The sequence below is a fragment of the Sarcophilus harrisii genome, chromosome 5 (assembly GCF_902635505.1).
Source record: "Sarcophilus harrisii chromosome 5, mSarHar1.11, whole genome shotgun sequence".
Taxonomy (NCBI): Eukaryota; Metazoa; Chordata; class Mammalia; order Dasyuromorphia; family Dasyuridae; genus Sarcophilus; species Sarcophilus harrisii.
This window is the reverse complement of record NC_045430.1, coordinates 152,026,104-152,053,460: the sequence shown is the minus strand read 5'-3', so window position 1 is coordinate 152,053,460 and position 27,357 is coordinate 152,026,104. Positions and strand designations below refer to the sequence as shown.

The 27,357-nt window shown below is 35.0% G+C and overlaps 1 protein-coding gene across 2 annotated transcripts in view; it reads left to right on the top strand.

Annotated features, from left to right (window-relative positions):
• Positions 1-27,357, top strand: part of LAMB1 (laminin subunit beta 1) — an 84,052-nt gene that overhangs the window by 18,899 nt on the left and 37,796 nt on the right. For both annotated transcript variants that reach the window (XM_023504795.2, XM_023504794.2), the window contains exons 8-22: positions 521-723; positions 5,698-5,818; positions 7,226-7,414; positions 7,744-7,923; positions 8,051-8,163; positions 9,694-9,773; positions 16,287-16,422; positions 17,883-18,041; positions 18,279-18,406; positions 18,588-18,711; positions 19,082-19,286; positions 20,045-20,188; positions 21,373-21,604; positions 24,567-24,730; positions 26,244-26,468. In XM_023504795.2, the coding sequence (XP_023360563.2) occupies positions 521-723; positions 5,698-5,818; positions 7,226-7,414; positions 7,744-7,923; positions 8,051-8,163; positions 9,694-9,773; positions 16,287-16,422; positions 17,883-18,041; positions 18,279-18,406; positions 18,588-18,711; positions 19,082-19,286; positions 20,045-20,188; positions 21,373-21,604; positions 24,567-24,730; positions 26,244-26,468 (2,403 nt within the window). The remainder of the gene's footprint in view (positions 1-520; positions 724-5,697; positions 5,819-7,225; positions 7,415-7,743; positions 7,924-8,050; positions 8,164-9,693; positions 9,774-16,286; positions 16,423-17,882; positions 18,042-18,278; positions 18,407-18,587; positions 18,712-19,081; positions 19,287-20,044; positions 20,189-21,372; positions 21,605-24,566; positions 24,731-26,243; positions 26,469-27,357) is intronic.

The window sequence follows — 27,357 nt, the reverse complement described above, 5'->3', positions numbered from 1 at the left end:
ATATTATTTATTTTGCTCTGGTTTGTTTTTATTTGGTTTGGTTTAAATCATTTGTAAGATATTCAGTGATGTGAATGTTAGGGACCTCATGTTACATTCTTGTGACTCTGATCTCTGCCACCCTTTTCTTTACACATCTTTTTTTACATAATCATATATCTTAGGAGAGACATTTGAGTTTGGTTGATAAAATGACAATCCCTTCTTTTGCCAGCCAATGAGAGTTTTTGTTATGCTTTTCTCACAGTGGCCATATGAATTATGGGAGAAAACTTAATCTTAATATCAGTTTTAAGTTGTTTTCCTTTCTTTTCAGGGTCAGGAAAATGGTAGCCAAAAATATAGCCCCCGAAAGGAATCTTCTTTATTTCTTCCTTGCTTTCTTCCTTTCATTTCTTCCTTCCTTATCTTATTTCTTAACCAAATGAGATAGTATGTAACATAATTTTGTAAACCATAAATGTCTGATTAATATCATTACCATCAACCAAGTCTTGTGTGTCCTTGGTTTACATCACAGACCTCTTAAAAATCACCAACTTAAGAATCAAGTTCGTCAAGTTGCACACTTTGGGAGACAACCTGTTGGATTCCAGAATGGAAATCAGAGAAAAATACTATTATGCAGTTTATGACATGGTGGTCCGTGGAAATTGCTTCTGTTATGGACATGCCAGTGAATGTGCTCCAGTAGATGGTCATAATGAAGAAGTTGAAGGAATGGTAAGTGCATTCTGCCATTCGAAAACAATTAATTTTAAATTGAAAATGGAAACACTAATATTTAAACCTTTTTACAGATGGATTTTTTTGTTCATCCTTTAACTAGAATTTAACTTAAATTTTCTATAGTGATTTGTAAGCATTTTACTTTGCATGGGGTTTTTTTTCAATTCCCTACTGCCAGATTTTTGTGTTTGTTTTCCAGATAGGACTGGTGGTGGGTGTTTAGTTTCTTAGTATTAGTTTTTTATTAGTGGATAAAAGCAGATTAACTTTTGAGATTTGCTGCTTCAGGCTATGGCAGAAGTAGACATTTTTAGCCAACAAAAATTAGAAAGGTGCAAAAATTACAACAGTGTTTGCATTTATGTTAGGGAGGATTAAAAACCAGAGGCATCCCAGTCTTAATATGCACTGTGGATGCCATAAACTGATCATTCTCTGAAAGAGAAAGCGCATCTAACCCATATGATACTACAGATTAATAAATTGGGTTTCTCCCACTCTTCTTCCTTTTTTTATCTTCTTCCTTTTTCTCTCCTTCCATGATATTTTAACAATATTTTCTGAATTGGCAATTACTGAGGTTTTCCAAATGGTAAACAGTGTGGTGAAGTGATTCTGCAAATTTAATGGTGTATACATAGCTTTATGATGATGTGGGGATTTTGTTGTTGTTTTTAAAGAGGATCGAATGAGGTATCAAACACATATCATCTTTTTTCTGATTTATGCCTTTTCCTTTATTTCCATCATAACTACTATTTTGGAAATAAGGATATAAAATATGTTTTGGAAATTCTGAACTTAACAAATACCCAAAAAAACCCATGAAATTTCTATATACAGAATAAAACACAAAAAAGAAAATTGCATATGAAATGGAATCTCTCTACTTGCATTTTAAAAGTATATAATAAATTCAACCTGTTATTTTCAAAATTACCTTGTTTGTCTGTGCTACCTTGCATATTTTCAGTTATCTTCCTTTTTTAATCTTTTTCCCCCTCAGCCCTAATCAAAAACAGAAAATAGAAAATAAAACTTGTAACAAATAAACTTTGTAAACAAAAATTTAAAGTTCATGTTTCTGTACCTTTGTCAAGAGGTAGATGGTATGCTCCATTACAGGTCCTCTAAAATTGTGGTTGATTATTGCTTTGATCAGAGTTCTCAAATTTTACAATGTTGTCATTAATTAAAATTCTTCTGGTTCTGCTCATTTTAATCTTTGTCAATTACTCTTCCCAGTTTCTGAAATCATCTCATTTCTTATGGAAAAATAATATTTCATTATAGTCATAGCAGTTTTTTTTTTTTTTTTTTAGCAATTTTCCAATTGATCTGCCTACTCCAGCCCCCTTTGTTTTCCATTCTTTTCTCCCTCTTTTTTTTTTAATTTTTAATTCAGCTTTGGAATCAAGAAGTTTATGAACATCCCATCCCTAGTATTATTTTCCCTTTTTTTTTTTTGTCCCTTTCCCTTAACCCATTCCCAACTGTTTATTTGTTCGGTTTGATGTATTTTTTACCCCAGGCCCTTTGTGGAAAGTAATCTTTCCTTACTTTATGTAAGAGAGAACTTCATCTGATGCTCAATTTCCCCTACTCCTCCCTCCATGTTTGTATGTACTTCTTTTCACATACCTAAGTTATAAAAAAATAGCAAGTTCTACCCTTTTTTCCTTTCTCCATTAGTATATGCCTATTACTTCCTTTTTAACTTATCATCTTAAAATCCTCAGAACCAGAACCAATCCATACATAGCCCCTATGTTTTTTTTTTTTTATTTAAAACAAATTTTTCCTTATTTAAAATAAAATTTTAAAAATCTATTTCCTTATTTAAAAATGTTAAAGTTCTAAAGAGATACTTGTTTTACCCCATTAGGGTGTTATCCCTTATTTATATACAGTAGTTTCTTATAATTTATAGAATAATTTTACCTTTCTAGATTTTTCTGGACTCTCATATTTCAGTTTCTGTTCCATTTGTCAGGAATGCTGAAAAATCCTGTTTCATTAAAGATCTCTTTTTCTTCCCTGTAGAATTATATTCAGCTTTGCAGAATAAGTTATTTTTGGTTGTTAGCCTATAAGTTTTGCCTTTTGAAATATTTTCTAAGATTTCTTGTTTGTAATGAAAACTTCCAGGTTTTGTACGTGATCTTGACTTTGGTATTTGAATTCTCTCTTTTAGATGCTTGAAGTCTTTTTTTTTTTATTTGATTTGAAAGGTTTGGATTTTGATTATAATATTATTAGAAATTTTTATTTTAGGATTTCTTTTAGGAAGTGGTGGTGAAATCTTTCAATTTTTCCTTTGCTCCTTGATGCTAATAAATCTGGGCAGTTTCCATTTCTGATTTCTTTAAATAGAGTGTCTGGGGGGGGGGAGGTGTTAAATTATGATTTTTAGGAAGTCTGATGATTAATTATTTCTCCTTCACTCTTTTCCAGATTGTTTTTATTAGAAGATATCCTTTGTTTTCTTGTATTTTTTTCCCCAATCTTTTGGGTTTTTGCTGTGACTCATAGAGTCATTGATTTCTATGTGGTGTATTCTAGTTCTCCAATATATTGTTGCTAAAATAAAGTTACCACTTTCTATTCTGAACTATTCTCCTTCCAATTCTTTTTTCCAGTGGGGTTTTTTTTTATCTGTTGTTTCAATTCTTCTAGGTGCTCACATAGTCATTGCAAAAAAATCCATTTTTCCCCTTTTGAATTTGTGAAGAAAATTGAATTATTTTCTTCTTAGTTAGATTTTGGAGTATCTCTGAATCTATTATAATTTTTTGTGGTAAGCCACACCTTATGTTTACTCACCTGTTCCTGAATTGGGGTGCTTTATTCCAGAGCCAGCTAGGTCTTACTTCCTGCTATTTTGGATGATGTAATTGGCTCTGCTTTTTCTTACCCTTGTCACCTGGGTTATTACACTGACTTCCTTGTCATGAGGTCAAATCCCCCTGGGTCTTTGAAAAATCAGAGGGCTAGATCTTCAGAGCCATATGTGGAACCCTTGGGTCAGTGCTAGGGACTCAGAACCCGTGGCCCAAAGGTGTCTAGGTCTGAAGCACTGCCATATCTGCACTGGTTACAACCACTCAGGTCATTTCCAAGGATCCCTCTGTTGATGTCCTGCTCTCTGGCTTGGAGCCTTAGGATACAGAGCCCTGCTAACTTGAACTCTGTCTGGTCAGTGCCTATAGAGAGCCTTCTGGCTCGTTTTCTTGTGTATAGCTCCCTTTTCTTTTGTCTGTGGAGTGATAATTGATTGTTGTACAATTTTTAGAGTGAAAGGAGTCACTAACTTTAGTTTCTTAATGGATTTCTTAATCATTTTTCATTCTGATATTGATTTTTTTATATTTTACTGAAATAAGTTTGTAAGAGCTAATATTTAGGCAAAATTTTGGCTAATGAGAGTTGTGGAATCTTTCCACTGCCATGTTTTTTAAATTGATATTAGATTAAAGGCCCTTACCTGGGAACCATGTACTCCCAAGGGGCCCATGAATAGATTTCAGTTGATCCATAATATGGATAAGGAAAAAAATATTTATTTACTTGCAACAAATTTTGTTTTCTTTGTAATCTAAGTATTTTATGCATTTTAAACCATTTTTCTGAGAAAGGGTCCACAGGCTTCACCATACAATCAAAAAGAATCCATGATGCAGAAAAGGTTAAAAAACCTGTGTTAGTTAGACTATATGTGTTCCCCCAAAGCAAATGTTGTATATCTGCTTGAAATTTTTGCAGAAAATGATCCATTTTGTTAAGATGTATCAGAGTTTATTAATGTGATACTTAATATGTATTAAGTATGTACTAGACTTTGGGCTAAGCATTAGGTTTACCAATACAACAAAGAAAGACATCGCTTGTTCTCCAGGAGCTTACAATGTATTTGGAGAAAGCAGCACCTAAAAGAAAAGTGAAAAGGGGTGATGAGAAGAAGGTAATGTCAGAGGGGCATAATGGAGAAATTCAAAGGACAGCGGCATGGTAGGAAATGAAGAAATAGCTTTCTTGTGTGTGTTCACAATTGGAGGCTCCGAGAAGAGCTCTTTACAATGCTCTTCATTCAAAGGGTACTGATGAGATGTGAGTTCCAAGCTTGACTCAATCTGAACAGATCATGAGGTTTCTGGGGAAATGATGGAGAAATGCAAAGATATTAACTTGAATGGGAAATGTAGAGACCAATGCAGATGCTATGAATGCTGTCTTGTAATTGCCTTCACCTTTTAAGTCAAACCCCATCCTGAATAGAGTTCAAGATGAACCTGCCCCCCATCTTGAATTCATAATAACTGATAGAGGCTATCCAAGTCCAGTGCATGTACTTGCTCTGGAGATTGCAGTCCTATCTGTGTAACACCTGGAGTTTAAAATGTGCCTTGCTGTATAGTACAAGACTTCTCTCTTCAAAAACAAACTTATTTATACTTCCCAAATGACTCATCTTTAGAGACTTTGGGGTCTCCTCACTATATTTAAGTTGATTTTTTTTCAATTACATAAACATGAAAATGGCAAGTATATAATTTTAATCACATGGGTTTAGAGAGTTTTTTATAATATTCTCCAAATTACATCAAAATTTCCATTGTATTGTGTGAGGCATGATAGTGAGTCTAGAAGCGTGAGAGCTATACACAAAGTTTAAGGTACTTCTTTTCCCATATGTCTGTATTAGAGAATGTGTACTCTTGTTTTTTTTTTTTTTTTTTTTTTTCTTATTTTTTGTTGGATTTCTTTGTGGAAAAAAATAAAATCCCAACTATTTTGTAAATGAAAGAAGATATTGACTTTTAAAAAAATTCATTTTTGTTTGAATTTGCTTCCTTGTGTCAGAATGGAAAATAATTTGAGGAAGTATCTACTGCTATCATGAGTTCTCATAGACATTATCCTATGAGGAATTCCACTGTAATGATTCTTTTCCCTCTCATTTTATCCCAGGTACATGGACACTGCATGTGCAGGCATAATACCAAAGGTTTAAACTGTGAATTGTGTATGGACTTCTACCATGATTTACCATGGAGGCCAGCTGAAGGTCGTAACAGTAACGCATGCAAAAGTAAGTTCTGAAAAGAGCAACGGAAAAAAGTAGGACTCAATTTTTTGTTTTTGTTTCTTAAATTATTTTTATTACAAACTTTGACCTCAAAAACAAGTTAAAAGATTCAAAAGGAAATTGATATCATATAATCAGGGCAATAACAATATAATCAGAATTTAATAAAAAATATTTCAACTAACATAACATCCTCTTTGTGTTTCCTCTTGAACTCTGTCTTTTTAAAGCTGCACACATTTTTCTTTATATAAAAATAATGATAATAATGATAATACTAACATTTATATAGCACCTATTAGATATTAGGTACTATACTAAGTGCTTTGTAATTATAATCTTTTACAACAACCCATGGAAGTAGGTGTTATTACTATCCTCATTCTTTAGATGAGGAAACTGAGACCAAAAATGCTAAGTGTCATCTAGAGAACATATTCAAACTCAGGACTTTCTAAATCCAGGCTATCACTTGATATATCTACTCTGCCACCCAATCAACTTTTCTGTTCTGTTTATTTGTTCTTTCATATACATTTTTCCATGTTCACATGTGTTATTTTAATAATACATCATATGATATTAATATACTAATAGAAAAATAATGTGCAAAGTGACTAGGGAACTGGCTCAGAATCAGAGATTCTGACTGGATTCCAGTTCTATTTGAATTTGACTCCAGTCTTTAAGCAACTCTCTTAAAATTATAAGTTTCAGAGATAGTGCCAACTTATATTGGGAAAGGAAATCTCCCCATCTGGGAGTTCCTTAGATCAATTAAAATCAGGAATCTAGTCCTTATCCCTTATTGAGATTGCCAGATACCATATTAGATGCTAAAGGAGGAATATAATTCCAGCATTTTTACTCCAAAGCCATGCCTCTAAATGAAGTGGGCAACCTGAAACCCATATGTTTTCTTTGTGTGATTCTACAAGGTGATTTTCTGATGGTTCCTAATGATCCCGTCTCTCCTACCCAGGAAAGTAAATGGAGGCTTACTGTACATTTTGTGGGAGAGGCAGTGTGGTATAGTAGATGGAGTCCTAGTCTTAAAATAAGGAAAATGTGGGTTCAAGATGCCCCTCTAATGCATGCTGGTTCAATAAACCTGTTGGTGCCCCAGAGAAAGACTTTAAGCTGCAGAACTTCCAAGCTATTCTTGGCCATACACATTGGTAGAAAAAAGGTCCTTTCCAGAGAACTCCTTACATAGAAACTTAAACTAAGTTTCACTGTTAGAATTTTAATAAACTCTTAGGAGGGTGCTTTTTCTTGCCCATATCTAATGCTGTATTTCAAACACAGCCCCTCCTGGTTGAGAGGTAGGGAAGATATCTTTCAGAATTTGATTTAGAATTCATTCCTTTGGAAGTTAAATCTTATCATCTTATTGGTCTTGTTCTGCAGAATGTAACTGCAATGAGCACTCTGGCTCATGTCACTTCGATATGGCCGTTTACTTGGCAACGGGCAACATCAGTGGAGGAGTGTGTGATGATTGCCAACATAACACAATGGGACGGAACTGTGAACAATGCAAACCTTTTTACTATCAGCATCCAGAGAGAGATATCCGAGACCCAAATATCTGTGAAGGTAGGTAGAGGAGTGTCAGTTCTCTGGGTCTATCTTTCAGGTGTTTTTTCCTTTTTGAATAATCTAAAAGTCTGGATTTAGTCTAAGGAATAAGCATCTTTCTGTAAGAATCCTAGGCCACATTCCAAATGACGCTTTGCCTTCCCATTTTTAATCATTTTTGAACCCTATGGATGAAATTCACACTTTGAGCAAGCCCTAGTTTTAGTAGTTTACTTGGAAGATTTGGAAAGACAAAGGAAAAGTATGTGTTTATGCACACCCAGGTTATATTGTTTCCTATAATTAACATCATGTTATCTATGCCTTGTTTGTTCCCCCCTCCCAAGCATGTACCTGTGACCCAGCTGGTTCTCAAAATGGTGGAATTTGTGATAGCTACACTGATTTCTCTGCTGGCCTCATTGCTGGGCAGTGTCGGTGTAAATTATACACAGAAGGAGAGAAGTGTGATATTTGCAAAGAAGGTTTCTATGGATTAAGTGCTGATGATCCATTTGGGTGTCAGTGTAAGTATACCATGCATAGGAAGCAGAAGTTTTACTTTTGGAATAATATTTACTTAACACCTTGGGCTACTAAAATTGTGTATTCTCATTCATTCAGTTTATTGGTTTTATTTTTTTTTTATTAAAGCCTGTGCTTGCAACCCCTTGGGAACTATCCCTGGAGGGAATCCTTGTGACTCCGAGACAGGATATTGCTACTGTAAACGGCTTGTGACAGGACAACATTGTGACCAGTGTCTGGTAGGTTTCTATGTTTTTGGGGAAATACAGCAAATTGTGCAATTTATGAATTTGGAACATTTTTCCCCTAAAGAATCCACTGGCATCAAATGGTATACAAATACAATCATAAATACGAGCAAAAGCAACGTTAGAGATCATATCTGGTTACCTAAGTAATTAATATTAATAAGTATTAACAAGTAATAATAATAATTAATATAACAATTAGCATTTATACAGCACTTTAAGATTTGCAAAGTATTTTACAAATACTTCATTTTATCCTCACAAAAACAATGCTAGAACATCATGTGATGTTATTATCATACCCATTTTATAGAGGAGGGACTTAAGGCAGATGGCAATTAAAGGACTTGTGACCTTTCTCCAAGTCACATAGCTAGTAAGTTTCTGATAAACCCGGATCTGCCGAAATCTAAATCTTCTTATGTTATAGTTGACAGAATTATTACATCACGAAAGTAGCAAGTTCAGAGGGAAGAGGCATACCGGTGTAACGATTATAGTTTAAAACTTGATTTCTAGACTCAGGTCTGTCTCTCATCATGGGTTCTAAACAAGGCAGTTAGCCTCTCTTAGACTCAGTTATTACCTCCTTTTCTGATTAAGGGATTAAACTAAAAGACCTTGAGAATCTCTTTCATCTCTATAATTCTCTATTATCCATACACCAAATGTGATTTAGTCTAGCCTAGAATTGAGCTAGACCTTTCTTTAGAATCTGGAAGAAACTAAGAAACTGTTATTAATGAGCCCATTTGTCTTATTCATTAGACAGGGAACTATTTTTTTCTTCCTTGGCTAAAGGGGCCCCTTTTTATTCTGGCTTTTGTTGAATGATGTCTTGCTTCTGAGTGGTGATGCAACTATTCTTTGTTTTAAAGTATGCTTCTTAAGAAATACTAAAAAGAAAATTTAGCTCTGGGTCCTGGAAACCATTGCTCTGTGCTTGGGATAAAACTCAAGGTCACAAGTAGCCCTCCCCTCAACTTTAAACAGGAAATACAAAGCAGCTACTAACTGTGGTTTAGGAAAGGGAGAATTCTCCTCTAACCTATTCCACGAGGACCATTGGAATGATTCTTAGCTGTAGTCCCTCCACTTACTACATCTGAGCCTGATTTGCGAGTCATTTGAGGTCAATAAACATTAAAAAAAAATAAAAAAAAAAATAAAAAAAACTTAATCGGTTCATCAAATTCCTACCAGCTTTTCCTTTTCCTTAAAAGGAAAACACAAGTACAAATGAATGGAATTCACATCTCTATTGCTTCTTTAGATTAATTATTAGTTCATATCAGTCAGATAAACTATTCGATATAACATACCATTATACATAATCTAGAATTCATTAGTTGTTTTTCCCCTTAATTTTAACAATAAGTCATTATTTTTATTGGTTTCCTACTTTCACAATGAAAATATATTGGAAGGGTGACCACAACATATCATAACCTGTCTTTTGCTGAGTCATTAGTTTGATTACAGAAACCTACCTTTAAACCATGTCATCCTTCTGTTCTACAGCAAGAACACTGGGGTTTAAGCAATGATCTGGATGGGTGTCGACCTTGTGACTGTGATGTAGGGGGATCATTAAACAATAAGTAAGTAAAATTTTATTTCTAATCCTGTACCACAACTCATAAACAATTATTGTAGCTATCTATTTTTGTGGATTTTAGCAATACTGGGGAACTCATCATCTGATAGGAAAATATTTTAAAACTTTGAGTCTATTAACTAACTATTAATTCCCATTAGACTACCAAATAACTTTTTGAAATCTTAAACAAATAATCTAGTTTTTTATACTGCTTCTAAGAATTATTTAGGACTACAATAATAATTTGCACAAAATGAATATGGCTCATCTTATGGTGTTGAAATAGAGTAGAATAAAGGCATGGAGAAAAAATGCATCCTCCCACCTCTGGTCTCCATATCTGTGGTCCTTACAGAATCACAGAATTTTAGAATGGAGCTAGATAGTCTTAACCTTTCCTGAAAAAAAAAAAAAAAACCAAGATAATATTCATGACAAGTATTCAATTAGCCTTTGCTGAAGACCTTAATGAGGGAAGTTTCCATTAGCCTACTACCCCCTCCCCTCCCCCCCCTTCTGTTTTCTATAAGCATAGTTTTAAGAAGTGGGCTTTTCTACCTGTATATCAAAACTAAATTTGCTTCTTTTTTTGCAAAGTTCTGCCTCAAGGCCAAGCAGGAAAAAAAAAAAATCTAATCTCTCTTCCATTTAACAGTCTTTGAAATACTTGAAAATAATTCTCACCCCATTTGTCCTCTCTTATTGCCTCTGTGCTATGCTGTGTCCTCTCTTAAGATAAACACCCCCAATTCTTTTAACTACTTCAAAACATGCCATTTTGTGCCTCTCAAAACCTGCCCCCACAATGGAACTGTTCTTTTTATGACTACTACATGTCACCCCACTTCTGTGCTTTACCTGACTACCCTCTCAACTAAATTTGCCCAAAGTTCAGTTAGTTTCAGCTCCAGATATGAAATGTAACTTTTAAGTATTTTTCTCCTAATTCTCCTTTGACAACCATACTCCCATTAGTGAAAATTATGTCTGTAATAATTTGGTATACCGTGAATTCACAATATATTTAAATATTGATAAATTGGATGTGAAGGCTTATTTTAAATTATCCAAAGGCTATGGTTGGCGAATTGTTAACTTTATAGAAATTGTCTTAATTATTTCTGGGTCAATTATCGATGGGAATTTTATGAAGCAATACTGTGTGTCACACTGTGGAATATATTTGAGAACATAAAGACAGAAAATTAAATAGTTCCTTTCCTTAAGGAACTTACATACTGCTGGAAGAAAATGTGTGCAAATATAAGTATACATAGATAAATACAAGAAAAGTTTATGATCTCCACAAAAGGAGAAGTTTAATCTTAGAAAGATCAGGAAATGTGTCTTGTAGAAAGTGGTGTCTGAAAAAAAGCAAGGGGTTCTGAGAGTAAAGGGGAATTTCTGTCTAGTCTGTGTCTTGTTGGAAAATATAGCAGAAGCATCTGGTAAAGATAGTGCAAGTGACTGATGAGAGAATAAACAGATGTTAATTCCCTCTTGCTCTGGAATCATCTCCCAGAAGAATTCTCTATTCATTGAGCAAGCTTGACTTACCCACAAAATCTGACTCCTTTGCAAGTTTATTTTTCAGGCTCATAGTAGTCTAGTGGAAAGGGACGAGTTTGTTCTATTTGGCTTCTTAATTAGGGCTTGCTCTGTTATAGATTATGGAGTATTCTTGAGTACAACATGTAGCATCTGAAAGTCCAGTATGAACTTCTGTTCTTAGAAAACCACAGAGGGAGAGAAAAAAATGAGAGTAATCCTGTCCAAGCAAAGAAGGGAGACCACAGACTTCTTTGTCCACTGAAAGGAACATAGGAGTGTAGATTTTAGAACTGAGATCAAGTCCAGCTTTCTTACTTTGCTGATCTGGAAAATGAGTGCCTTGTCTCAGGTCATTTAAGGTAGCAAATCATCAAGCTGGGATTTAAACTCAGATAGCCTCTGACTCCAAAGCCAGTACTCTACCCACTACTCTCCACACTGGATGCTTTCTCTGGCTTTCTTTCTTTTGAAACTCCCAGAACACATGTTCATTAATTTAGTAATTGATTGCCCAATATGAAATGGCTGTCTCATAAAAATCTTTCTACTTAAATTAAAAGAATATATACACTTCTTTCAGAGTCTTTCTTAACAACAATTTCTTGTATCATTTAATCCCATGAATTTTTTGTCTTTTTTTTTATATCTCTCCTCTCACCCTTATGCCTTCTTGCTTTTTCTCTCTTGAGTCTTTCATCTCCTAGCTCTGATCCCCTGTCCTTTCTCCTCTGTCATTTTTATACCCTATTCTTTATCCCCTAGTCTATTCTCTCCAATGAAGAGGAATGATTGGTTAACACTGGAATTTGTTAACCAAGAAAAATTGTGAAAGAAGTCTTCCTGTAAAGATCCTTTAAAGGAAGGAAGATTTTTAACTCTGATATGATTAAAAATGAAACTCTACTTTTTGGATAAGATAGAAGACAGTTGCTAAATCCTTTCACATTTTTTTCAGCTCTATGATTCTGAAGTTTATCTTTATTGATGTTACCTGTTCCAGAATGCAATACTGACTCTTTTGGAAAGAAGATTCTTTACTTAGTCTAGGAACCAGGTGCACCAATTTAAAAAAGATTCTTCCCAGACAGTTGATTAATACTATTTAATCTATAGAGTATCCTAGTAACATCAGACTTTTTTTATCCAGACTCTTTGAGAAAAAATAGTATTGAGGAAGGGAAACACCTGGGATGATGGTTTACCTCCCATATATAATCTGCAGATTCTGAATAGAATCTAAAGCTCCTGCTTAATAGTTTGATTTGTAAAAAGTTTTTAAAAATATTTTAATATATTGAGCCCATTGTGGTGTATTATAATACAATGAAAGCTCATTAATTGTGGAGAAAGTTAATTTCAGTTTTGGAACATTTTTAAAGGAGAATAATTTATATTATCCTTGAACTAAACTCATAAAAATTTTTCTGGTATAACTTTAATGAATAAACAAAGGCTATTGATTTATAGCATAGAAATAATGTTTCTTAAAATGTTTAATAACTATTCAAATAGTATAAATACCTTCCTTCTAAATTAGTGATGTCTAGACTTAATGAGGTATTTACTATACTTTGAAACTAGAGAGCATCAACAGATAATTGTAATCAGTTAAATATTTATTGAATGCTTACTACAAAAGTGTTGATAATTGCCACATACTGTGGAACACAAGAGAGGAGTATTAAGACATGGTCTTTTCCTTTGAGGAATTTTCAGTCTAATTGTTGTAAATGGGTCAAAAATCAAAGTTACAAAGCATTGCAAAATAATGGATCACTGAATTGTGTGGCACTGACTCCAAGTCCAAAAAGGGAGAAATTTATATTAGAGAAGTTGAAAGAGACTTTGTGGGATGAAGTAGAAATTGATTTAGGCTTTGAAAAATGAGTGAACTTTGAATAGAGAGAAAGGATTGATTGCATATTATGAGATAAACAAAAGAGCATAATATTTGTGAGACAAGAAAATTAGTATGATGAGTAGTGGGACCTAAAATGGGACTAGCTTACATAAGATTTTCACTCTAGCCAGGAAGCTTGAAAATGTGTGATTTCATGGGCATGGGGAATTCTCAATGAGGAAAGTCTTAATTCAGATAGAGTAGCACCTTCTCTGTAAATAATAGTCTTAGAAATTTTCTTGATGCATTTGACTTCTCAGGGTCATGCAACCAATGTGTCAAAGAGAGAACTTGAACTCAGGTCTTTGGCTGGCTCTTTAAGGCTAGTTCTCTCTCCATCCTACCATCACTCCCTCTCTAATACATGTATATGTTCCTTTATAGTTTACAGAGAAGTCTGCTCAAGACAGTCCCATTTAATAGAGAGTATAATTGTCATTCTACCCATTTTGGTGGTAATGAAAGTGACAATCACCTAACTAGTCATTATTAGAGTCAAGATCCAAACTCAGGTTATTTGATTCTTAAATATAATACTTTTTCTACTTAGGCAGCTGCTGGAATAACTTAGGCATAAAGTGAAAACAACTATCTATGGTAGTGACAATGGAATGGAAAGGATGAATCCAAGAGAAATTTGAAGGGACAAATAATGCATAGAACTTGGCAATAGAGATAGATGGCCAATAAATGTAGTGTTGGCTTTGGAATCAGGAAAATTCAAGTTCCAGTTTTATCTATGAGATTCTAAACAATCATGTAACTTCTGAAACTGTTTCTTCATCTGTAAAATGAAAGTATTTGATTCAATGGCTCTTCCAACTTCAAATCTCCAATCCTATGACCATACTAAGTATTGTCGTTATCCAAAAAAGGCATTGTAGATAAAGAAAAGCCCATTTGAGAGGGATGAAAATAAATTCTGTGTTGAACTGTTTGAGCTTGAGCCGACAGTAAGATATCCAGGTGAAGATATTTGAAATGGAGAATTAGAGCTTATTTAAGAGATCCTGACTAGGGAAGTCAATATAGGAGTCATCTTATAGAGATTTAGCTAAAGTCATGAAACAGCTTGAGTTTACTCAAAAAGTTTGTATTGATTGACTTGAAAGCATGTCCTCGTGGACAGTGACTTAAAATTGTTGATCCTTAGGAAATGAGTGACTACTAAGACAAGTTCATTTAATTTATCCAGGGCAAATCTTTTGGTGTTATTCTTGACCAGCCATTCTTGTCCACATAACGAAGTTCTCATGGTTTATGCCAGTAGTAGATCATTAGGGAAAAAGCAACCTCTAGCTATGTGACCCTAGGCAAGTCACTTAACCCCAGTTGTTTCAGGAGGAAAAAAAAAAGGCAACTTAAGAATTCTCTTCCATAGTAGGTACTTAGGTGTCACATTGGACAGAGTGATTGACTTTAAATTAGGAGCACCTGAGTTCAGATCCCACCTCACATACTCATTAGTTTTTTGGCCTCAATTTCCTCATCCATAAAATGGGAATAATAATACCACCTACCTCTCAGGAGTGTTGCAAAAATAAAATTAGATATCTGTGTAAAGTGTTTTGCAAATTTGAAGGGTACTGCATAAATGCTAGCTAATTATTATTGTTGTATCTTTATTCTAATAATTGCTTCACTTGTTGTTCATGGAGGATTTCGTTGCTCTTTTTTTATCCTTAATTTTTTTTTTCTTTCATTTGGTCCTTCTTTACACATCTGCTGGGAAGGGAAATAGGATTCTGTCTTGTATTTATGATGTAATGTCTAATGCCTAAACTGTTATAAATGTTTTTTTCTTGGGATTCTGTGCCAAAAGAGGCCTTGGTTCTAATTGGAAACAAGTCTCCCTCTCCTGAGAATTGGTTAAGGGATGTTAAGAACTTGTATCCCTTTAGGAAAACAACCACCTACATGGTGCACAGGAATGTGAGCACAGCTGGAATGTGGCAATGCAGTTTTGGATCATTTGAAGGAACCACAGTTATAAGCTATCCCATGAGAAGGAATTTGTCCTAATGGCTTAATCTAAAACATGTCTTAAAAGAGCTTGAGGTTTTGCTCCTACAGGTTGACCTAAATTTTAGATGGCAGTTCCAAATTATGTCTTTAATGAAATTCTAAAAAGAGAGAGTGTTGCTTGTCACTCTGGCCAACAGAATCATTCACATAAAGACCAACTTATTGATGAGTCTAGACTGAGCTATATGGAAGAACAAACCCAGTCTATTACCTGCCAGATCTTGCCCTCCATTGGCAAAGACTTCAAAAACTCAAGGTCTTCTCAGCTCCGTGGCAAGACATCAGAGTAGAACTTTTGAGTTGGGGGCAGGGGAAGGTTGTAAAAGAGAGGAAGTAGAAGAACTGATCCAATTTTACTTTGTTCCTGGAGTAATAGGGATAAACAAAAGGATATATAAATGAACAGACATCAGTAGAAATTGGTGGAGTGCCACTTACTCAAGAACCTTATAAAACAAATCCTTAAAAAAATTGAAAGTCATTGAAAAGCTATTATTTTCAAATGTGTCTTTTTCCAATCAATTTTATGATGGATTTTTAAATGGTTTAGTAGATAGAGGATTGAACCTAGTTAGAATCACAAAAACATGATTTTGAATCCTGCCCCAGATACTTTGTATCCATCCCCCAGGAAATCACTTGACTTCTGTCTGCTTCAGTTTCCTCATCTTTAAAATGGGGATAATAGTCACATCTACCTCCAAGGTAGATGTGAAAATCAAATGAGAAAAAAAATTTCAAAGCACTTAGCACAGTCCCTGGCACATAGTAAATGCTATTTAAATGTTAACTCTTATTAGTGTTAACTTTTCTCTGCTTCCATTGCATCATCTATAAAAATAATAGAAGCGCCTATTTCACATGGTTATTGCGAGGATAACATATGTATTATGCAAACTTTAAAGCCCTATATAAATTGTGCTGTTACTATTATTATCATTATTATTATTAATAAAAGTATAAAACAGCTTCTAATGAATATATTTCAGTGTCTGAAAATCTGTAGCAAATATATATAACTTTCATTTTCTCTTTCAGTTGCTCAGCAGAATCAGGCCAGTGCTTGTGCAGGTCCCATATGATCGGTCGGCAGTGCAATGAAGTGGAATCTGGTTATTACTTCACAACTCTGGATCATTACATTTATGAGGCAGAAGAAGCTCACTTTGGTCCTGTAAGTGGGAAAGCACTTAGTATTTGGAGAAGTCTGGGAAGTCTTAGAGGGGCCCTAGCGACCACCTAATATAACCCACAAAAAATAGATCTGTGCTAATTTTGGTGTAGGAAATTCCCTGTACCAACGCAGGTTAGCACCTTCTCCACAACTAGTCCTCTTAGTTGCCTAGAACACTGAGACATTAAAAGACTTTTTCTTAATATCAGGAGGCACATTGACCTCCCACATCCTCCTGGAACAATTGTAAGCCTCAGAGGTGAGACTTGAGCCCAAGGTTTTTTAGATTTGAGGCTGCCTCTATCCACTACCCTGTACTTGTGTTGCAAAGCAATTGCTAACAAACATAGCACCCCAGGTTCTGAGACAGAAGAGTTGACAGCAAAATAGGCATGTATATAATCATGCAAACAAGTAATCCCATTCATGTCCATGGGTTTCCCATAAATGTTGTGAGAAAGCTCATGTTGATCGCTGACCAAACTTCTGGTACTGAGTTTCAAAACTAAAATTGTTACTGGATTGAATGGATGTGTGCCACACTGTTCTTGGAGAATTAAAGATGCCAGTCATAAAGCAAGATATAATCTAATCCAATTGAAAAGCAGACAAATGTCCAGACTCATGGAGCAGTTTTATAGGGTAGAGGTAGGAGTGGAGACTGATTACATTTCAATAGCAAACTCTTAGGTAATGCTACTCCCTCCGCTGTAATAGAGAAGCTCCCTTCTCTGAAACTTAAAGACTTAAAAGAGTGGTCTAAAGCAGAGGTGTCAGATATAAGACTATACATGCAGCTATGACACCTGAATCAGATTAAAATGTAGTTCCTAGCTGATTTTAAAATATTGATATAGAAGGAAAGAAGCAATGGAGAGAGATAAAAAATGGGTGGTATTCTAAGTCAATATGTAGCCCAGAAGGAACCTTGTATACAATCTTGTAGACTCCATTTTAACTTGAATTTGATAACCCCCAGCTACAGCACAGAGAATTTAAGTGACTTGCTCTGATTCCGAAGCAATACTAGCTTATATTTTCCCCCAAATAATTAGTAGAAGAGGTACATTGTCCTCCTAAATCCTCCTGGCAGCTGGATTTTCCTTTTGCCTCTCCTTTACTTATATTATTCAATTTATGCTATAGGAGATGTTCCCAAAACCACCCCTAAAACCATTGTAACTACAGATTTAAAGACAATTTTTTTCATTACACAGGCTGTTTTTAAGCTTATCAAAACTTATTAAAGTTTAAGTTGCACTAATACTTTGTGAACAGTCTGTTTATGCAAATGGTTTTTCCCAGCCAACAGGAATAAAAGACATTATCTGACTGTGAAGGGATAGGTATAAAGAAAACATGTTTTAGTGAGTTTACATTTCTCTGCCCTCCTTGAATGTTTTTACTGAAACAGTTTCCAATAGAAAATAATTCTTTGTTTTCCCCCCACAATTTTTCAGGGAGTCAGCATAGTGGAGAGGCAGTATATTCAAGATCGCATACCTTCCTGGACTGGAGCTGGCTTTGTCAGAGTACCCGAGGGAGCCTATTTGGAATTTTTCATCGACAACATTCCATATTCCATGGAATATGACATCCTTATTCGCTATGAACCACAGGTAAAAAAAAAAAAAAAATACCACATTTAAATACTGTAAGTCAAGAGGGGAATACTGTTAGAACTGTGAATTTTCCTTCTGTTCATAGAATCATAATGTTCCATTGGAATAAATGAAGTTTGCTGACTTCCCTTGTAGGTGTCTAAAAATATTTATCTTTCTTCTTTTGGCAAATGCTTTGTTCAGAACATCCTATAAATAGCATTGAGCTAATATGAACATTAAAAATTATTCTAGTTGCCAGATCACTGGGAAAAAGCTGTCATCACTGTACAGCGTCCTGGAAGAATTCCCACAAGTAGCCGATGTGGTAACACCGTTCCTGATGATGACAACCAGGTTGTATCATTGTCGCCGGGATCCAGGTCAGTGTGACACTGATGCCATTTTTTTTCATAGAATTGTAATATGCTGGTTCATTATCTTCTTCTAATTCCCTTGTAGTAGAGTCTCTTTGGTTATTACTTTCACTAATGGTTTGGGAAGCATACAGATTGACCATTGTTTAAAATTCTTAAAGATAACATTTGTTTTATTCTTTGATAGATATGTAGTCCTTCCACGTCCTGTGTGCTTTGAGAAAGGTGTGAACTACACAGTGCGGTTGGAATTACCTCAGTACACTTCCTCTGATGCTGGAGTAGAGAGCCCATATACCCTCATTGATTCTGTAAGTGAAATCTGCACCACCTAGCTGCCCTAAGTGAAATATATATTTCTAGCAAATGGAAAGAAAGCTAAACCTATGTTGTTTACTTCAATTACAGTAGATTTAAATTCTATGTAATTATTGGTACTTTATTTTTCCTTTTGCTTCAGAGATTCATATTCATTCTAAAAACTTTCTATCTTATGGAAAGAAGTGGAGTGCTTACTATGCACTAACCAATGATAGATGAGTTTTATACAAAATAAGTAAGAAGAAACCAGGGACCTGAGAATGCTGTCCTTATAGAGATTTTCCCAGAATGCCTTATATCAGTCATTCATAAAGTATAATGAGATAAGATCTTTCAAGCACTGATTCTTTCCCCCTACAGCTGGTTCTCATGCCGTACTGTAAATCCTTGGATATATTCACTGTTGGAGGCTCAGGAGATGGTGTGATCACTAACAGTGCTTGGGAGACCTTTCAAAGATACCGGTGTTTGGAGAATAGCAGAAGTGTGGTGAAAACCCCCATGACAGATGTGTGTAGGAACATTATCTTTAGCATTTCTGCCCTGCTACACCAGACAGGACTGGGTAGGTGCAAGTTGTTTCATTTGCTGAGCTAGCAAACATTTTACTATTAGCTGAAAGGAAGTAGCTGCTGACTGTGCTGCTATTGAATAGTATACTCAGCATACTGAGGTTTCTACCAGGGAAACTATAGCTCTCAGCTTGACAGGCTTAATGCTACATCTATCACTTAGTCACATATCAAATGTAAAGGTGGTGGATTCTTGGGACATCTTGGGAAATTTATATATTTTTTCTTTCTTTTTTTCATGTCTTTCAGTAGTTTAGTACCATTGAAAGACTTTTCAGAATTGAGTTTTAATGGTGAATTTTCAAAGATTTAACTCTACTACTGAGGAAAAAAAAGGAAAGGAAAAAATGCTAAAAAATTTAGATATGTTCAGAAGAATGAAATGGAATCCATTTTTTAAAAATACAGAATAAGAGTTAAATGCAGTGTATCTTAAGGCCTTTGTTCCAGGGATCCATGTGCTAACCAATGATGTTATGCAGATTAAGGAAGAAGAAACCAGGGACCTGAAAATGCTGCCCTCATAGGGATTATCCCAGAATGCCTTGTATCAGTCTGACTAGCCCTATGTCTTCATCCTCTTAGAGGTGATGTCGTGAAATGCAACATACTAATGATACCAAAAAGGCAAATGAAAATTGAGGCAAATGAGGGGTAATGGAGTAGCAGAAGGAATTTGCAATATAGTATGCTGATTTCTTTTAGTGCAATTCATTTGTTTTATAGATTGTTCCCTCTGTCTGCTTTTCAGCTTGTGAATGTGATCCTCAGGGATCCTTAAGTTCTGTCTGTGACCCTAATGGAGGTCAGTGCCAATGCCGCCCTAATGTTGTTGGAAGAACATGCAACAGATGTGCTCCGGGCACTTTTGGATTTGGCCCTAATGGATGCAAACGTAGGTTATTCGGGAAAGATTTAAACTTTTTTCTAATTCCGTTAAGACTGAGTAATGCCAGATATTGTTATCAGTGTATTTCCAAAAGGCTGATTTTTTCACTCCCCAAATACATCATTTGTTTCCAAATCCATTCAAAGACAGATTCAGTTACATACCCTAGCTTTTGGTAGAACCATAAAATAATTGGAAAGGCTCACGGAGTCTAACCCCTATCCAAATCATGAATCTTCTCTACAAGATTCTCAGAAGTGATCATCCACGGCCAAGAAACTTCCTAATTGACTAGATAGCTTATTCCAATTTTGGACAGCTCTAATTGTAAGAAACTTTTTCCTTATGTAAAAGCACAAATCCCCCTGACTATAATTCCTAGTCATGGGGCTTAGTTTTATGTTCACATTTAGCAGAAGCAGCCTAATGACTGCTATAGGATGACCTTTAAAATATTTGAAAATTGCTTTCCTATTCAGCCCTTTCCAACTCCCCCCAAGTTTTGGATTTTCCCCAGTAAAAATGTCCTTGATGGTGTTGGGGAAGTTAAGTGACATGGCTTTTTACCTCAGTTTCTTCAGTTATAAAATGGGAATAATAATAGCACCTATCTCAGAGGGTAATGGTGAGGATCAAATGAGATAATATTCATAAAAGCATTTAGCATAATCATCTGACACATGATAGGTGCTTAATAAATCCTTATTCTCTTTCCTTCCTTTAATATATCCTAGTATGGCACAATGAGGATTAGTAACTTTTCTGTCTAAATTCTTTTTTTCCCCAAGGGGCAAAGATTTTATTACACTGCTTAAAGCAAGCTAAATCCAGAAGTTTTTAGCAAGGAAAAGGGTTTTAGCAGTTAACAGGGGAAAAGACAAGTTCCCTAGCAGAACTCATAATTAACCAGGAGATAGATGCCATTAAGGAAGAAGATGCTATAAAGGCAGTTAGATGCAAATAGGCATGACAGGTTCCTAAGGAACCCTTGACTCCATAAAGCAGGTTAACCCTAAAAAGGATTTAGGGAATTAGTGGGGATTATACCATTGACTAGTGAGCTAACTTCTTAAAGAAGTTTAGTGGGGCTTTACAACATGAGTAGGTCTTTTATAGGGAAATATGACCTTGGGGATTCACATTATCTACTTAATTCTTTCTGAATTTTTTTAACCTCTTTATTTCCTCAGCTTGTGACTGCCACATGCAAGGTTCCATCAATGCCTTCTGTGACCCAGTTACTGGCCAGTGTCACTGTTTCCAAGGGGTCTATGCCCGGCAGTGTGACCGATGCCTCCCAGGTTATTGGGGCTTTCCAAACTGCCAGCCTTGTCAGTGTAACGGGCATGCAGATGATTGTGATCCCATTTCAGGAGAATGTTTTGGCTGTCAGGACTACACTTCAGGTCATAACTGTGAAAGGTATGTGAGAGCTGCCTGTTGAACAAGCTTCAGGAGTGGTAAAACATTACTGACTTACTGATTAAATTCAACTTTCTGCAAATAGTATCTCCCTACAGATTGCAGAATTCATTTTCTATTTTCTTTGTTTTATTGATTTCTATTCTTCATTGTTAGAGAACTAAAAACTCTTGAGAAAAATAATCCAAAATTTTTGGGCCCAGGAAGAAATAATAATGGTGATAGATATGGCTAGCAGTTATATGGTGCATTAAAGATTGCAAAATTATTTATAAACATCTCATTTTATCTTTGCAACAACCCTAAGAGATAGGTGCTATTATTATATCCCCATTTTACAGATGAGGAAACCGAGGCAGCCAGACGTTAAATGATTTGTGCATAGTCATATAGTTAGTGACTGAAGCAAGGATTTAAACTTAGTTCTTCCTGAGTAAATGCAATCAAGACCTAAGGATGACCACTGCCTCTCCTTGGTGATTGGCAAACTAAGTAAAAGAAGATAAAAAGAATTTACATGACTCCATATAACTCATTACCACTGTAAAGTATGAGGAGGAAAGCCTAATGTGCCTTTTGGTTTCTGCTTTATATAGAACATCACAGATATTTGACAGGACTACTTGCCTAGTAGGGATTATAGTTTAAAGATTATACAGATATAGATGTAGACATAGATATATTTTTAATTATTTATAGTTTAAAGATTATAGTATAAAGACTACAGTTTAAATATAATAATATATTAAATATTAATATGATGATTATATAATATATAGCGTTGTATTATACTAAATTATAATTTATCATTATATTATTATAATCATAAAATATAAATTATAATATTTATGCTATATTAAAGATCATAGTATCCAGAAACGATTTTATAGGGAACTTAAGATTCATGTAAATGAATATGGTTGTTGTGTACTAGAAAGTTGGCTTCAGAATCAGAAGAACCTGGTTTCAAGAACCATCACTGACCTACTTGTGAATTTAAGCTCTCAGTGTCCCAAGCATCTCTGTAAACCTAAATTGCTAAAATAACGTTCTGAAATTTTCCTCCCTGAGAGTTCCTGAACAGCAGTCAGTGCTGTCATATCAAATTTTAAAAGCAAGTAATACCAGGAAATGGATCTCATTGTATCTTTCTTAAAATTATAATGTCAGATTTGACATTTGACTTTGACTCTGAATCATACTTGAGGGTTCTTTGTTTGATTGTAAAGGTGGTTTTTTTTTTTTTTTTTTTTTTTTTTTTTTTTTTGTCTTGTGGTTCATTATCACATGGTGGTAGGTGCTTCCTTGGACCTAGCCCTGATTTTGCCCTTAAGAGACCTAAATTCTAGTTCTGCCATTTACTATTTGATCTTGAACAAGCCACTTAACTCAATCTCAATTTGCTCATCTCTAAAATGGGAACAATTATCCTTCATGTACATATACATATATGTGTGTGTGTATCTGTGTATACACACACATATATTATAGGGTTGTTGTGAGGCTCAAATTAAATTATTCATGTCAAAATACTTTTTGAGGAAATAGGAATTAGGGGGACTCTGTATCTGTGATTTATTAGTATAAAGAATTTCTGGGAGAAAAAGAACCAATTACCTGAGTTAGTAAAAGGTTAAATGATTCATTCAGAGTCACGTAGTCAGTATGTGTCAGAGGCCAGACTTGAAACCACATCTTCCTAATTCTGAAGTCATCTCTTTGTTCACTGAAGCATTTTGCCTTTCTTCTGTTGGCACAGCAGAAAGAGCACTTGAAATCAGAAAAAACCTGGGTTCACATCAAATCTCAGGCACTAGCTGTGTGATCCTGAACAAGTCACATTTTTTCCTCAATTTCCTCATGTAAAAATTGGTGATTAATGTCACCTACCTGCTAGGATTGTTGTAAGGATAAAATGAGATATTGTAAAGTGCTTGGCAAGTCTAAAAGTACTATGTAAATACTAGTTATTAATTATCACCATCATTGCCACTATTATTTTCTCAACAATGTGTACAAAGGCACATGTATGCCTATAGCTAATTATTTCTCCATGTCCATAGAGGCCGGATGAGGAAGACTGCTGTTTTTGAAAATTTCCTACATGTGTTTCTTTCATTGTTCCCATTTTATTGAGAAATGGTGAAGAGCAGAGCAGGAGGGTGCAGATGGGAAAGGGGATCGAAGGATACACTGAAAGGAAAACCAGCAATGACTTTTCCAATTCTAGTTCAGAGCCAATCACATTGTGAATAGCATTTGAAAGGATATCCTGTGTGAATATTTGTGATGTTGCTGTTCATGCTTGCCATTTTATGTTCAAATAATGAAGGGTTTTATTTTGCCTGGGGGAGATTGGGAGTGGGTGTGAGAGGAGTGAAGATCATAGCCTAGGCCTGGATAAAATATAATTTTAATAAATGTTTGGAATTCTGAGCTCGAGTTTGAGCCAATTTCTCATTATTTTTTTCCCCTCATCCTCAAAGTTAATCAGAGTTCAAATCCTATGAACTTGACAGGGAAGCTCTGATCTCAGATTTCCCTGTAGGGAATGTAGGGAAATCTAACTTCTGTTTTTGCCAGACTTTATTTGAATAGATTTCACTTAGGAAGTCCTCTTTAAAATAGTTTTGAAGAATAACTATAAAATTGCAGCATCTGGGCAGATTTTCCTACTGTATAACCCTAAATGCCAAGGAAAATACCTTTAATCTTTTGGAACAACAGTTAATTTTATAGAATGTTTTTATTCTTTGAACCAGCCTCCATCATCTATTTTTTTCTTGGGCCGTTTAGGTCCAATATGCTTCTCTTTCAAAAGAAGAAATTACAGAGTGAATTTGCCAAAATTAGTGCTTAACTAGTTGTATTAACTATGAGAATATTGCATTAGAGGCCATTTCTTCCTCTCAGTTTCTGTAATTCTATGTTGATTTTTCTAACTGGTTCATGCTTGTTTTAGGTGCTTGCCTGGCTATTATGGAGACCCTATCATTGGTTCAGGAGATCACTGTCGGCCCTGCCCATGCCCAGATGGTCCAGAAAGTGGACGACAGTTTGCTAATACCTGTTATCAAGATCCTATTACTTTGCAGCTTGTGTGTGTTTGCAATCCTGGATACCTAGGTAAATGGCAGACATGTATTTCTTTGTAGTCCAGAAAAGCTAAAGAGTAAACAAAATGGTAAATTTTCTGTGAAATATGCCCACCACACCTGTCTAAAAGTCAGATAGTTTCATTTTCATAGTAAATAAAAATTAAGGTCATAGGAAGTTGTAACCATATTCTTCTACCACTTTTACACATTGATTATGCATAATAATAATGGATAACAGAAAACAGGAGTGACATGGAGATTATGGATAGTCCCCAAATCCATCAAATATTTTGCCGTGGTTATTAAATAACAAGAGGAATGGATTTTAGTTTTATTAACTTTTCTTATCTCTAGTCATCCTCTAATAATGATAACAAGTAATGAAATGGTCACAGGTACACTATAGAAAGCAAAAAGAGGAAAAGCAAGGGACTGGGACCATCCATGCTCATATTCAGCCTCAATGTGTCACATATATTCCATTTTCTCATTGTTTTTGGACCTTTGTTTTATATATCTTAATGAAAAGAGTACAACTTCTGGAGTCAGAGGACTTAGGATCAAATCTCACTCAGGACACTAAGTGCTTCTGTGATTTTGGGCAAATCAATTCTCATCTTCTGATCCCTGGATCTTGACTTCATCTCCAAAATAAGGAGATTGGAATATATGGTATCACAGGTCCTTTCTACCTATGATCCTTTGGTGCTTACTGAATTCATCTGCCTTACTTAAAATAAGACCTATGTTTAGCTCACTCACTGTGAAAATCAATTCTTCACTCCCCCTTTTTCCCCATTTTTAATCCTTGAAGTTATTTTCACTCAGGACTTTTGTACTTGTGTAGCTCTTGGCAAATATTTACACTAGTAGCTGTGAGATACCTGTGGGGAAACACTCAGCATCAATGTCACTTTTCCTTGTTAACAATCCTGAAGCTTTTAAGTAAAAATGTTTCCCAGTTACTTGGCAGGTTCTTGAATTAAAATATTATAACATGTGATCCTACATCTTCTAAGCTTTACCTGTCCCCTTTTGCATATCTGTTAAAATAAACACAACATTTCAATTTAGATAATAATAGTAGAATGGTACGGTTAAGCAATGTTTTTTTTTTTTCCCTTTACAATAAGAATTTGATTAGATTTAGAAGTCTTTTCCCATAAAAATATAGTCTATCCACTAAAATTAAACATATCAGATTAAAATTAAGTTTAAAGAAAATATTTAAAAATTAAATAAACATTTAAAATTAATTAAAATTAAAAATATTAATTGAATATGAATTGAATTGAAGGAGCAAGGATTTGAACTCAGGCCTTCTGACTTCAAATCCAGTGCTCTTATCACTAAATACACTTAGTGTGCTTACACTGCCCCGTGCCTCAATGGAAGGGAACATTCACAGTGACAAAATATAAGCTCCTCAAGGGTGGAAGTATGCTTCTCAGTCTTTGTCAACATTTTATCATTACACAATCCTGACTCCTTGAACAGTTTAGGGAACCTGCTGAAATGCTCTTGATTATTTTTGTCAACAGGAGCCAGATGTGATGAGTGTGCCTCGGGCTACTTTGGGAACCCTGGAGATGTTGGTGGGGTTTGCCAACCATGTCAGTGCCATAACAATATCGACACAACTGACCCAGAATCCTGTGACAAAGGGACTGGAAGGTGCCTCAAGTGTCTATATCATACTGAGGGTGAAAACTGCCAGCTTTGCAAATTTGGGTATTATGGAGACGCACTTCGACAGGATTGTAGAAGTAAGAGACCAGAATACTATCTTCATCTCTACTTTTATTAAAACGGTTATTGATCTGACCTCAGTGATTGGAGCTGTATAGTACTGATTTATTTAAGGAATATGTGTTTGCACATGTGAATTAATACCCCTAGTAATATTTCTTTTAAATGTGGAGAATTGTGCGACTCATATTTTGCTACCTTTTTCACCCTAATCTTCTGGTCTACCTCAAAGACTCTGGAATCAGTCAGCCCATTGGGTGAGTTAGACAGCTTGACTTATGTAGCTATTTAATAAGATGATATACTACTCCTTTATTGTTTTCATTTTGAGTGATTCCTCTGAGATAATAGCTAAGAAGAGGCTTTTGGATTATAAATTTATGAGTGATCATGAGACAAAAATGAGAGATAATTGATAGATAACTTGAGAGTTCTATTTGATGATATGAGTAGAAGACTTGGAAGTCATCCATTCTATTGGGTGGATATTCTTATTTGCTTTATGCAAAATGTATATCACTCTGAATCAGTGAGTGAAAAAGCATGTACGAGGAAGTATCAGACTTATAGGAAGACATAGATAAATTTTGCACAGGACGGACAGGAAGGAATAACTTGCAAGTTCTTGAAGGAAATGTATTGGAGAAGCAGAATCATTGTTGATTGTCAGTCTGCAACTGTATAGTAAGGGCCTACTATGTGCCAGACACTGTTAGACACTGGATTGATTAGGAGTTGGACAAATTAAACAATCAAATAGAAAAACTTTTAAGGTTTCTAACAGCTTATGATTTGAAATCTTTCAATTGAAGGAGCAGAATCAGACTGACATCCATGAAAGAACATCAGGCTTTGCGTCTGTTCCATCTCTTGTAATTCATTGTTTTCTTCTTATCAAGAGATTAT